Source organism: Lagopus muta, chromosome 22 (assembly GCF_023343835.1).
Source record: "Lagopus muta isolate bLagMut1 chromosome 22, bLagMut1 primary, whole genome shotgun sequence".
In the NCBI taxonomy this organism is placed as follows: Eukaryota; Metazoa; Chordata; class Aves; order Galliformes; family Phasianidae; genus Lagopus; species Lagopus muta.
The window spans coordinates 4,478,794-4,492,474 of record NC_064454.1 but is presented as its reverse complement, the minus strand read 5'-3'; the positions used below and the strand labels follow the sequence as shown (position 1 = coordinate 4,492,474).

The following is a 13,681-nucleotide window of genomic DNA, read 5'->3' as shown; positions in this document are numbered from 1 at the left end:
GTCATCTCAGTGATCCTATTTTGTCTTTTTGACCAAACTCTTCCCATAGTGGGTCTGAAGAAGCAATGGCCTTCTTCTCGAGCTGAAATGCTCCAGCACAGAAAGGCAGGAAACTGCAGGAGCCCAAATGGACCGTTGCATGTTTTATTCTCATGGCTCTTGAGCACTCTCCTGCTTAAGCCCATGCCTTACCCTGTGCCCCAGGGTAAAGGAGAGGGGAGCAGGGTGGTCCTGCAGGGAGAGGGGGTGGGAAGGGGCCAGTGCCATCCTTACATCTGTGTTGTCCTTGTGCTCTGAGCTTGTGGGGCTGCGTGTCTCATGGAAATCCATTTGGTTTCTGGTGAGGGGAGGATGGATAAGTGAATCCAACATGAGTAAATGTAATAATTCTCATCTTTATAAATGTCCAAGCCAGCCCTATGGGGGTTTTGTGGTGCACGCTGTGACGCGGGGATTATTTGGCACTCTTATCTCAGCAGCTTTCAGGTGCATGATAAATACTCTGCCAAATGTTTACATTTCAATATAGGCTTACTCTTAATGAAGTGCAAAGTGTTGGTGCATGCGTGGCGCGGCTGCATTATCACTGCCTGCTCCTAACTGGGATGTGTTTGCAAAAACTTTAAAGATTGCATTAAGAGGAGGACAGAAAAAAACTCATTGCTAGGGAGAGGTGGGGGGATTTGGGGATTTACTCCTTCCCTGCTGCTTGCTTTGCCTTTGCTTCTGGTCTGAAATCTCTGCTGTGATGGAGATGGATGCTGTAACTACCCAGACTGCAAATGGGGACAAATGTGGGCAAGGCCATGTGTGAGGCTACTGCAACACACGGGCAGTGCTGTGCCCTCCTGCAGCACCTGCACTGCCCGAGGGCTGCGGGTGGATGGAGGAGCAGCGCCGGGAGCTGCGAGGTGCTGGGAGCAGGATGCGGCCCCGACCCTGCTGCGATCCCATGGGTCCCACGGGGGACACCTGAGGGTGCTGATCCTGCCAAGCTCTGGCACTGCAGCCTCATTGCCCGCTGCACGTCTCTGATGAACATCAACTTTCCTTCCTCGCTGGTTATCTCCCGCTGAAGATGTTTGATCGGAGATGGAGGCGATAGCCCCTCGCCGCGCTCCTCCCTCCGTGCCCAGCATTGTTCGGTGGAAGGGAGCAGGAAGGGAAGCGCTGGAGGCTCAGCGGGGATTTTTCCCGGCCCCCCCCTCCCCGCCTGGCCGCCGTCCCGCGTTCGGTCCCCGAGTGATGTCAGCGGCCTGCCGGCAGGTCTGGATGTTCTGCCAGCATTCCTGCGTTTATGATCATCCGCAGATGTGCATCCAAGAACACACTGTACCCACAGCAGAAATTAATGCAGGCTTGACTGCCGGCCAACCCGCACACACAGGAGAGAGGAAGAAAGAAAACAAAAACTGTTTAATGCTGTTTATAAATTATACACTGGCTGATGAAAAATACATTTCTCCCCCCTCCCCTTCCCAACCCCCCAATCCTTTCTGCCTCGGGAGTCTGAGCTGAGACCAGAAGAATATGGTTTGCTTTTTAGCTCCTGTTTTGGCTCCGTTCCTAGACCCGGCTGCTGATTCAGAGCCAGCTTATTTTTTCCCCCCTTACCTGATGAAATATATTTATTTTTCACCCGTCACCGCTTCTCCTCTCTCCCTGCTTTTTGGCTGCTCTTTGTTATTTAAGGTGTTCTGCGCCGCATTATGCGGAGCGCGATGCCAGGACCCATTACAGCATAGTGCTCTCTGTAGCAAATAAATCTTACGCACATCTGTCTACATTAATACCTCTAAATATATGTGATCATCGCGGCGCAGCCCGTCGCCTTCCAGGTTCCTCGTCGTGCATGCTAGATGGGAAAGTTATGGAAGTTCAATGCAGGGCACCGTGCCGGAGCCCCCGGGGGGGTCGGGCTGGGACCTCTCCCCATGGCTGGGAGCCATCCCCTGCCCCATCGCTGCGGCGCCCGGCCCTCCCCGCGTCGCTCGCAATCCATTTACATGGCTTTTGTGTTTTTTAATACTGCTAATGTTTATCATTTGCCCAACAGGCTTGACAGATTTTGTTTCCTGTAGAGCATCGCGGCTTTAAAGCCCCCTTGTTGCTAAGTAGCAGCCTCCCTGTACTGTAATGGGCTGATTTCGTATTCCGTTCAGCACTGTATCTTATTTTTGTATGCAAGACAAAGTGTTTTGATGGAGGACGATTGCAGAAGTGTCTGGAGGCTGTTTGGAGTTTTATGGGCTGTATAGTACACTGTGTGCTTTCTGAACAGAACACAGGCTGTTGAATTTTGGATTGGATTTGTCATTTTTTCCCCTCTGAGAGGAGGCTGTCAGATAGAACATTACTTTAAGGGTGGAGGAAAAGTGGAAATTATGTAATAACCTTTTTTATTGTTGCTAAGCTGAAATTATTGTTATTTTTTTTTTAACCTGAAAATATCCCCTTCTCCCCATTAATTCTCCCTGTGTCCCCGAGCAGCGCTCCAATCAGCAGATGAAATTGGCATGGTGATGCTGGTGGATGCTCTCCCCACCTTTGGTGCATCCACCCCATCCCCTTATTTTTGGGTGGTGTGTGAGGGAGGTGCTGCCGGGTGTCTTCCCATGTCAGGTGATGTGGCACAGCAGTGGGCAAAGTCCCCAGCAAGGGACAGCCTTCACCCCGTCCCCCTGCCCGGCGTGGTGCAACCACTGCCACCCGGCCAAGCCAACAGCATGGGTGCCAAAATGAGCCCAAACCCCAGAGCCCAGCCCCGGTTCATCCCCTGCTGGCAGGCTTCCCCTTGAGCATCACTCCTGCCCTGCTCTTTGGGATGCAGACCCACTGCCCTGCAGCTTGAAGGCAGCTGCAGAGGAAGGGTTGCATTGAGCATCCCGTTAGGGCACCACTTGGGTGCCTTTGGTTGCTCTGTGCTGACAAGCTGGAAGGAACACGTCAGAAATGCTTGGGTTTACACCTTCCTCCTCTGCTACCTGGCGCTGCTGTCTGCCATTTCCCCATGAAGCTGCCAGTGTAGAATGCCCTGATAGCACTGAGGATGAGCTCATCCTTTGGGGCTGAGGTTCACGCTCGGTTCAGAAGCCTTTACCTTCTATAAAACCCACATCTTCCATTTTTTAATATTATTTTTATATTCAATTATCGCATTTTTATGGCAGTTTAGAGAAAAGGATGAAAAGAAAACCCTTTCATGTCTCTCTAAATCCAAACCTGGTTTGCAGCTTGATATTTTTGGACCTTCTTAGATTTCTTTTATGGAAAGTACTGGAGATTTTACTGTCTATTCCACTTGGGTGAAATAGGGGAAAGGGAAATAATAATAATAATAATAATAATAACAATAATAATAATAATAAAAAGCAGCTTTATGTGAGCAAAAGAAGAAAACAAGAGAATGGGGTAGAGAACAGGCTAAATTTAAAATTGTAATTGGCTGACTTCCACAGGCTTGCGGGTGTTTTAATGACTCATAATAACTTCATTTAAAACCAGCTGAGCAGAAAATAGATTGGAGAGGAGCCTCAGGCCATTATGGATTTGTTTTTTTTTGACAAGCTCTGTTTTCGGCAGCCAGGAAGGCACTCACAGAGGGCTCGGCTGTTTTCTCTCTCTTAGAGTTGGTGGTCTGCCCAAGAGAGATTGTATAGAAACCAGGGCTCGGATTTTTTTCTTTCTTTCTTTATTTTTTTTTTACTGATTAAAAATAGATGCCTTGAGGTATTATTTTAGCATCACTGTGGGTTGTTTTTTTTTTTTTTTTTCCTTTGCACTTTTGATGTGGTAAATGGAACATAAATAAAATTGTTTTTGAAATTACTGAATTAATTAGGGTAGTAAAGCGACGACAGTGCATAAATTTACTTGGCACTTTTTTTAATCCATATTTTTCCCTCTCTCCACCTTCTTGCCGATTACAGCGTTTTAATAATATATAATCCCAAATTTTTATTAATCCCTTGCGCTTGAGGGCGGGGACTGGAGTCAGTGCTGTATCACAGGGCTGTCGCTTTGGCGTTGCAGTTATGCAGGGTCTGGGTGTTCTGCTGGCATGGAGCCCCGCCTCAGGACCCTCCTTGAGATGCAGCACGGGCAAATACTGCTTTTCCTGTTTTCTGCCTCAAAATAGCAGCGATACGTTTGTGTGGGTTGAGCCTTTTGTGCCCATCCTTTGGCTGCGTTGTGCTTTTTGAGTGAGGCTGTTGGAAGGCTGGGCAGAGCATAGGGCTATAAGCAGACATCCCGTGATGGCCCTGGTCCTGCTGGCTGCTCCCTGCCATGGCTGGGGCCTTGGGTGGCAACCAGTCAATGTCAGAGGTTGGAGCTGCATGGTCTTTGAAGTCCCTTCCAACCATCTGTGGTTCTGTGCTCCTTAAGGTCCCTTCCAACCCAACTCATTCTACAATTCTATGGCTCTATGGTCTTTAAGGGCCCTTCCAATCCAACCTATTCTAAGTTCTATGGTTCTGTGCTCTTTAAGGTTCCTTCCAATCCATTCTAAATTCTACGTTTCCATGATCTTTAAGGTCCCTTCCAACCCAACCCATTCTAAGTTCTATGGTTCCATGATCTTTAAGGTCCCTTCCAACCCAACCCATTCTAAGTTCTATGGTTCCATGATCTTTAAGGTCCCTTCCAACCCAACCCATTCTAAGTTCTATGGTTCCATGATCTTTAAGGTCCCTTCCAACCCAACCCATTCTAAGTTCTATGGTTCCATGATCTTTAAGGTCCCTTCCAACCCAACCCATTCTAAATTCTATGGTTCCATGATCTTTAAGGTCTCTTCCAACCCAACCCATTCTAAATTCTATGGTTCCATGATCTTTAAGGTCCCTTCCAACCCATCTTATGATTCTATGATTCTTTTTCCTTCTGTTTTTTCGAGGCACATGAGTTACCATTTATATTTTTAAGTACCTCTTCTCCTTATTGCCTCAGCCTCCTTTCAGCTTTCTCCTGGCCACCAGCCCCATAAAAGTTTATCACAGTCAGGGATGGTTAAATGGGCGCGGGAAAACAGTGGTTTAGTAAATTGTAAAATTAGTTGGGAAGGTTAATGAGGCATGGCTCATCTGCTGTCGGAGGAGAGCAGGTTTGCAGGTTTGTGGAGGTAGCAAAGCACCTTGCAAAGGTGTCCCCACTGCCACCTCTGTGACCCTCACAGGATCTGTCTGTCCCCATCTATTCATTTTTATCCTAACTCTGGAAGGACCACCACTGCACTTGTTGTAACGCAACACCTCAATTACAGGAGGTGCAGGAGGTGAAAATCAAAGCTTTGGAGCAGCCCAGCAGCTTCAGACCTGCTGCCTGTGCTGCAATTACGGTCTTGGGAACACCAAAGGCAAGCGGACGAGTGTCATTTTTAACCAGTTAGAACATTTTACTACTTCCTAACATCACAAGCGTTAAACCTAGAGAGCCTACTCCTTGTCCTCAATAAAGTAATTAAGCTGAATGGGCGTTGGGAAGTATTATTAAGGCCGATAGGGACTAAAAATAGGAAAGCTCTGTTTTCAAATCCACAGAGCCTTTTCCTTACAGGTTGGAGCCATTTCAGGGTACCCCCATGCCAGGATGAGCTGTTGAGATGCAGGATGCTTTGCAGGAGGTGCGGTCTGGCACTAAAGCTTGTAGTTTGCTGTATTCCATGGGAAAAGTTGATCAATTGTTTCCACGTTTCACAGAGTAGATGCCTGGGGGAGTCTGAAAGAAGCTGCTGTTTCTTTTAGGTGGGTTAAAATAGTGGGATGGTGTCTGTGGGTCCAGGTGTGCAGTGACTGGGTACAGCTTGGGCACAGTGGGTGCCAGTGGGCTTGGCATGGCCAAAGGATGCCGCTTGATCCTAGTGCTAGAGCAGCTGTGCAGCCTGGGACTTTTGGGGGAAAAAGATGTGGAAAAGGGATCGAATGGCAGTGCTGCATCTACGGCTGCCCAGTAGGTAGCAACTGGGGGCGAAACTCTGAGCTGGGAGCCCCAGGCACCGCATCCATCCCGCTCGGGGGCGATGTTCAAGCTGGCCATTTCTGGGATCTAATTTCCGAGAAGCCGAGCGCATCGCTCACGCCGTGTCATTAAAACAAGCATCATTCATCCCCATGTCACGGCACGAGCAGCCTTAGCCCCGCAGGGAGGAAAAACCTGTCCAGCGAGGAAGAAAAGGGCCAAAAAGCACAAAAAGCACGTGCTAACCCCATCCCGCTGCGTGCCGGGCGCTGAGCGAGCCGCTTCTCGGCGTGTTTTTGCCAGCCTGCTGCCGCGAGGACCTTTATTAGGCAGGAGCTATAAATTTGCTCGTACAGATATAAATGTTCGGTGGAGGCTTGTGTGCCAATTACAAGGCATGCTCCAAAACACAGCTGATACTTGGCAGCACGTTAAGTCCCATCCCCTTGGGAAGATCATCTGAAGATATCTATGTATTGTAGGCAATAGAAGCCGCTCGCTAAAAATACCCTCCCAAAACTTCTGTTTACATTTTACTGGGCTAATAGTTTTTACGGGTGTTATTTAAAAGAAGAAAAGAGTAAAGGAAAAAAAAAAAGAGGGGAGAAAAAAAAAAAAAAGCCCTGACACAGCCTCTTGATGTACTGCTTTCAAATATGTCATGCTCCCTCTAATAAACATCTAACTGTTTTTTTTCTAAGCCCTGTTATAATAAGCTCAGATGTTGGATGACATTTTTCCTGGTGACTCACATAGTAAAATTAACCTTGAACTATTTACATATTCAATCGCCGTACTCTCTCCTCCCCCCTCTCCTCCGAGTGTGTGTACATTGCAGGAATTCTGGCTCCAGATCAGTTTTTGTTTTGTTGATTAAAAAAAAATTCCCTGCCTGGAGTACACATCTACTTGAGTGAAAGAACACACAGTCCTGGCCTTTGGAAATTGGCAGGCAGCGTGCTGTTCCCTGACTGATAAGAGGTACTGTAAATAAAACTGTACAGCATAGCCTGTTGTAAAATGCCCCGTGTCTGTACTCATTGTTCTGACAGCTTATGCTTTTTTTGGGTATGCTGTTTTGGTACACTCTGTACTTCCTTATGTAACCCAGCGTGCATATCTCATCAGAACATTCACCCTGTTTATTTTAAAATCTCAAGGAATTTTGCTGTCCCCCTGCCCTCCCCGCCCCCCGGTCAGCTGCTGGCGGGCGCCTCGTGCTTTGCTTTTCTCTGAGCTGTTCAGCAGTCCCTGTGCCTTCCCGCATCCCCCCTCCTGCACCCTGCACTCATGCCCACCTTCCCCTCTGCATAGGATGGCACTGTGTTGAAGCTGGGGGCCGTGTTGGAGCTGAGGACTGCGTCGATGCTGGGGGCTGCAGCTCCGTGCTGTCCCCACCGTGGCCCTGCTGCCGTGGCGGTGATGCTCACGGGGTCCTGGCCCCGCATGGTTGATCTGCTCGACACGGGGCCAACTTGTTGCTCCATCAGGTTGATGTAACCTCGTGGATTGCGCTTCGCAGCAGTGGGTCTCGGAGAGCTCAAAGTGGAGATGGAGAGGCATCGCCTTGGCAACTGCCTGCTGTACATCAACCGTGCTGGAGGCTGATGGGGAGGGGAGGGCAGCGCTGCCCTATTGATCAGGGTCCCATGGGTGCCCAGGGAGGCTGCCCCAGTCCTGTACTCCCAGTGCCTGTCCCTGCAGCTGGTCTGGGAGCTGCCCCTCTGCACTTCATCGAGATGCTCGCCATGCTCTGTGCCTGCTTTGGCTCAGCAGGATGGTTTGGGTGCTGAGTGCCCATCATTTACCATTCGCTGGATGAGGTTTTGTTGTCCCCATGTGGACAATGCCCCATGCCCCCTCTTCAGCCCTGGGTATGGCATGCAGTGTGTGCTTCTGGGGAGAAATGAAATTACAAAGAAAAAAAAAACAACCACCCAACCCAACACAGAAACCGTGGCATGGCCCTGCTGGCCTTTTGGGTCACTGCTCCAGGAACAAAACATCCCGAGCAAGCTCCTGAACAGCAGTGACCTCTCTAATTATGCCGGTAATAGAGCCCAGCTCGTTATTAAAGCCGTCCTTGGGCAAAGGGAGGGGGCAGCTGGCATGGGGCTGTGTCCCCACATCCCTGTGTCCCCCAGCACATGGGAGCAGGGCTGCAGCCGTGCCGTGATGTCACCAAAATGCACTTTCCTATTTATTTTTTTGCAAGCAGCCATGTGGTTTATGCACACTTGAGTTGTTTTGAATGCAAACTTGACATCATAGGGAAGGCAGCAGAGAACAACATATGCACAGTAAACAGGCAGACTGTCTTATTGATTAACAGATGAGACCTCTATTATCGATCAAAGCTTGGCGAGAAAATTTATCACTTTTAATTTCGCTGCTGCCAAATATTTCTGCCTGTGAGCCAGCCGTTACTAAGACAATTTAAAGGCAAAGGAATTCTTGTGGTAATGGATTTGGTGGTACCTCCGTCTCTCCTTTTGTTCCGTTGCACTGTGCATCCCGGGGTTGGTTCCTGAGCGTGGATGCGGGCGTGGGGAGCAGCTCTGTGTGCCCCTGTCCTCTGAGCTGCCCGTCCGCGCTCTGCTCCACGGATGGGTCCCTACAGCAGCAGAATCGAGCTTCACGATCTCACAGCCTCGTTCACAGCTTTGTCCTGGCAGCGTATGCACTGGAGATAGTGTGCATTGTTAATCTGGTTTTATCTGGAAGTGACTTATCTGCTGTTAGACATCCTGTTTTTTTTCCTTGTTCTCACCGGCACCTCTGACCCGCCGCACGCGGCACATGTTGATAGTGATTTTCTAAGAATTCCCCCAAACACCACATCTCTCTCACAGGCAAAGGAGTATCTGTGCTTCTCACTGAATGGTGTTGTTTCTGCCGCGTTGCTTATCAGATGGTTCTGCCTTCGCTTTCCTCCCATCCTCTGATACTGGTGACGACGCTACAATAGGAAGGGGCAGGAAACCAATTAAAGTTAGATCAGTTGCCACTCTAATGAAACTCATTGATGTTTAATGATTTTTTGAAAACAAATATTTAATTTCTTCTTGGCAAGCAACACCTCGCAGTGAAAGAACTGTGCAACGTCAATGGTACATCTGTGCACTGTGCTGTGATGTGGAACTCACGGAGCAATGGGACGGAGGAGGGCGGCTGCTTCTTGCTGCTGTTTGTGGACTATAAAATACACATCCCTCTATCCAATAAATTCTGCTTTTTATGAAGTGAATGGCTTTAAAAATGCATGCGTTCCTAGAGGAGTCCTCTTCATATTGCTTTCATGTTGTTTGCTTGCATTGGTTCCGTGAGAACCTTTCTCTCCAGGAATGGATACATTCTCCTGTCAGATCCTGGGTAGGAGCTTTGATTTTGGATGCTTGCTGTTGAGTTGCTCCATCCAAGCCCTGTCCCCATACATGGCTTCAGTGCCAGGGATGCCTGTCTGTGCCCACCCCATCCCTTCTGCAGTGCTCTTTGCCACTGTGATTTCCCACCTTGCTGTGTGCTGCAGCCCTCCACTGTGCTCTCTGAATAATGCTCCTTTTCCCCTTTGTCTTTCCAGCGGGTGCCAAAGCATTTGTCTGTGATCAGTGCGGTGCACAATTCTCAAAAGAAGATGCCCTGGAGACACACAGGCAGACACACACTGGTATGTTGACTTTTCCTTTTTTTTTTTTGCCCAACTCCTCCAAACAAACAGCACAGAAGGAAGCGCTGTGCCTGCTGCCTCTGCCCCGAGCAGCCGTGCTTTCTAGGAGATCCCTCTCCCAGGTCTGTTACTTCTCCCCCAATGAGCCCTTACGACCAATGGAGGGATCCTGTGTCCTACCGCCCTGATTGATCTTGTCCAAGCTAAGCAGTGACCCTTGCTGCCGTTCCCTTCAGGGATGCTCAGAGTTAGGCTGACTTTCTGCAGTCGTGCAGTGACGCAGTTGCTGGGGAGTGCAGTGCCTTGCTCTCGGTGTGGTTGTGGTGCTGGTTTCACCCCAGTGGGGTTTGTTTGTTTCTTGGGGAACTAAACTTTTGCTGGGGGGAATGGTTTTAAGATGGTTTTAAAATGGTTTAAACTTTTGCTAGCGGGACGGGGAGGGGGGGAATGGTTTTAAGCTGAGACAAAAGAGGTTTAGGTTGGATATCAGGAGGAAGTTTTTCACTCAGGGGGTGGTGAGGCACTGGAACAGGTTGCCCAAGGAGGCTGTGGATGCCACATCCCTGCAGGCATTCAAGGCCAGGCTGGATGTGGCTCTGGGCAGCCTGGTCTGCTGGTTGGTGACCTGCACACAGCAGGGGGTTGGAACTGGATGAGCATTGTGCTCCTTTGCAACCCATTCTTTGGTTCTGTGATTGGTATGATTCTAAGTGCCTGTTTATCAAACACCATTTAGACCTAAGTTAGATATTTAAGCTTCCTTTAGAAGTTTTGGCAAACCACAAGATTCATCCTTTGCGAATCCTGGCTTCTGAGCTGCCCAAGTCCATTTCAGTCTTGAAATTAGTTCCATTAAGGTAAATCAGCCTGCATTTTGTTGACCTCTTGGGAATATTTTTGTATTTGTGTTACAGTTTGTGACTCTCAAAAGGGAAACATCCCCAGGTGGGTTCCTGGGAGATACTGGTGGAAGGAGCAGCACAGCTGTCTGTGGTTCAGCTCAGAGTGTCGTTGTGCTGCTGGATGGCCACCCTTGCTCTGTGCACCAAGCACTGACCATGATGCAAACTGACCAGTATCCATAGAATATTGGCTTTAAGAAAAGTGGGAGAGGTGCTGGGAACATGGAACCAGCCCTGCCCTTGCCCCATACCCAGGAGCAGAGGTTTGGAAGTATGGAGGTGTTGTTGTTGGCAAGAGTTGCTAACGGAGTTGCAATTTCCTTCCAGATAATTGGTTTGTTGCTCCCTTGATGTTGTAAACACGGCTCTAAAATTCAGGTGTAATTCTCACCAAACTTTTACAGAATGTGACCGGTGCGATGGCACTTGGCCACCATTTCAGATTTTAAGAGAAGCTTTCCAAGAGATAAATAACATTGTCAAGACTGTTCTGATGATCAGGAGCCTAAGAGTGATGCATTGTAAATCATTGGAGAATCTCAGCCTACACCAATCATTCTCTTCCTGCTTTCAAGCATCTCTACAAATAATTGCACTGCACTGGGGCTCTCTGTGAGTTTCGCCTTGCAGCCATGAGGTCTGTGCGTCGCTTCTAACGGGATGCTAAGATGCTGGGTGGGATGAGAGCAGGAATGCGGCCTTGGGGGGCCTTGGGGTTCCTTTCTTGGCACAGGAGCAGAACCCCATCTGTTATCCCAACATCACACAGTGTTCAGGCAAATAAAGAGCCATCAGTGCGCCGTGAGTCCCTCCTGCAAACCACCGTGTGATACGGCAGGCTGATAAAGAAGGCAACTTGAGTTGCAGCATTGTTTTAGCTTCCATGCTTTGTAAGGGTGAGATAGCCTGAGCTCCTCTTCCAGTGCAGCGTAGACACGAGGCAGTGATTCACTGAAGCACTGTTGCTTTTATAGCTTAGCTCTAAAGTATGCATGTAGGAAACCATTGTGCAGCAAATACAGCGTAATATGACTGCTCCCTCTGTGAGGAAAACGTTGCTCCTTTCCAAAGAGCTATCAACAGTTGGCTTTTGCCACGTTTCTGTTATTGTGCTTTCCAGCTCTTCGGGTTGGATACGGCTGGCTGTGGATAAGCACGAGGAGCTCCTTCTGCCCCATACAGGGTGACGGATACAAGCTGTAAACACTGCCCTTCCAACCCACAGTGGGTTTGTTAAGGGGCACGGAGGAGTTCACATCAGACAGTCCGAAGTGGAGTCTTTGAGCAACTCCTGAAATCAAAATTGCAGAGAAGAGCCCGCTCCCCTCTGTGCTATACTAAGGGCAGTTTAAATTAGAGCAAGCTAGTCTTCCAATGCTGAAAAAACTGATAGATGCCATTAATGGCTGCATTTATACTCAAAGGTTGAAATTCGATGTGTGGACGCTATGTTGGCATGCAGAACATGACTGGTTATATGCCAGAGGTTTTAATGACCGATCAGTAATATAAATTGCTGCGTCACTGAGCAGGAATAGGCTCAGCACGTCATTTGATCTGGAAACTTTGCTTGCCAAGCAGCAGGTAATAAATTTTAAAGTGATTGCCCTCTGTATTCAAAGTCATGCTACTTGAGGCTGAACTTTACAAACCATAATCTTTTTAGCAACTGTATACGCTGTAGGTTAGGGAGGGCAGAAAAGCTTACAGGAACCAGCCAGCACATCGAGGGGTTGGTTTTGGTGCATGCCCCATGTGGGGCTGGTGAAGCAGGCTCTGTAGCATGGGTTTGGTAGTGCCTATGTGCGGTGTCACAGGGCACCACCAAACATCATGCTCCCAGGGCTCTGTAACCCCTGCAGGCAATGGCTTGGTCTGAAGCCATCCTGAAAACCACGCAGAGCAGTGTGGAGATGGGCTGTCGCTGGTGACCTTGACAATTCTGCATGAGTCAGTGTTGGCCTGATGGGAAACCTTGGGGCTGGACCATGGCGGCCTGTGTGTGTGCCAAGGCTCAAAGGGTGACATGAAAACTTAGCCCAGCAGAACACGATGACCCAGGTTAAACAGGTTTATCATCACCTCTGTGAGCTGTAAACACACACGTCTCAGTTACACATCAGAAATGGGCTCTATGGTCAGAGGAGCCCGCACTCACTGAAATTAATAGCTTCCTGTTGTTGGGCAGCACTCAAATAGCGCTGCCTGTGGCAGAAGAAACATTCCTCCAATACAGTTGCTATAATTAGCTCTCTTTCTAAATAATGACATCTCCCAGAAAAGGTTTTGGAGCATCATCCTCTCGTCCTTAGCAGCAGGTTGTTTGGCCAACTCGATGGAAGACCTTCAGACTTTGCCAAAAGAAAAAAAAAAATGCCCTTTTTTGGTAGACGTTGGGGTGGATGGCTTCAGGGGTGGTTCAGACGTTTCTCAGGGAGAGGCTGAATAAATAAGGACTCCTTTGGCACAGACGTACCAAACAGACCTGTTTTGTTCAGAAATGCAGCTCTTATTGCAGGGTGCAGCTCCAGTTTGCAAACAGCCAACTGACGGTTGTTGGTTTTGTGGATCATCCAAGGCTTGGGAAGTTTTCTGAAATGAATGAGTAAGGACTCTTGGTTTTTTTTTTTCCACGTGGGGAGATGTTTCTCAGGTGAACAGCTTGGATGTGGAACCCCATTTTTCTCCCATTTTTCCGTTGTTCTCACTGCCCCTTCCAAAAGACAGTGCACTAGGAGGAGCTGGACTTGGCAATCCTTATGCAACCCTTCCAACTTGGGATACTCTGTGATTCCAATTTGATGTAAATTTTCTGCCCGGTTACTGCTGTAAAACAGTCTCCATCTCTTATGGTGGAAAAATTAAGCCCTTCTTTCAGCTGCAATGTGAAAGGTATTAAAAGACAAAGTCACTCCTGCTTGTAAACACAGGGATGGCCGCACCGCCTGCGGCCCGGCCGGCTCTGGGCTGAGAGGTTCTTTCTGGGTGTTCACTTTCCTTGGCCTCCATCCTACAGCAATAGGAAAAGCAGCAACTGTTCTGGCTCATCTTCATAGCAGCGTAAGCCCAGCGCCATGCCGGAGGGAGAGTGTGGAAAATTACTTACTGTGCTCTTCTAATGTAGAGGAAAAAACAAATGTATCAGGAGAAAACC

General features: G+C 48.6%; 1 protein-coding gene across 2 annotated transcripts in view; it reads left to right on the top strand.

Moving 5' to 3' along the window:
• The window catches only part of ZBTB16 (zinc finger and BTB domain containing 16), a 72,120-nt gene that overhangs the window by 36,673 nt on the left and 21,766 nt on the right, over positions 1 to 13,681 (top strand). For both annotated transcript variants that reach the window (XM_048968430.1, XM_048968429.1), the window contains exon 4: positions 9,539 to 9,625. In XM_048968430.1, the coding sequence (XP_048824387.1) occupies positions 9,539 to 9,625 (87 nt within the window). The remainder of the gene's footprint in view (positions 1 to 9,538; positions 9,626 to 13,681) is intronic.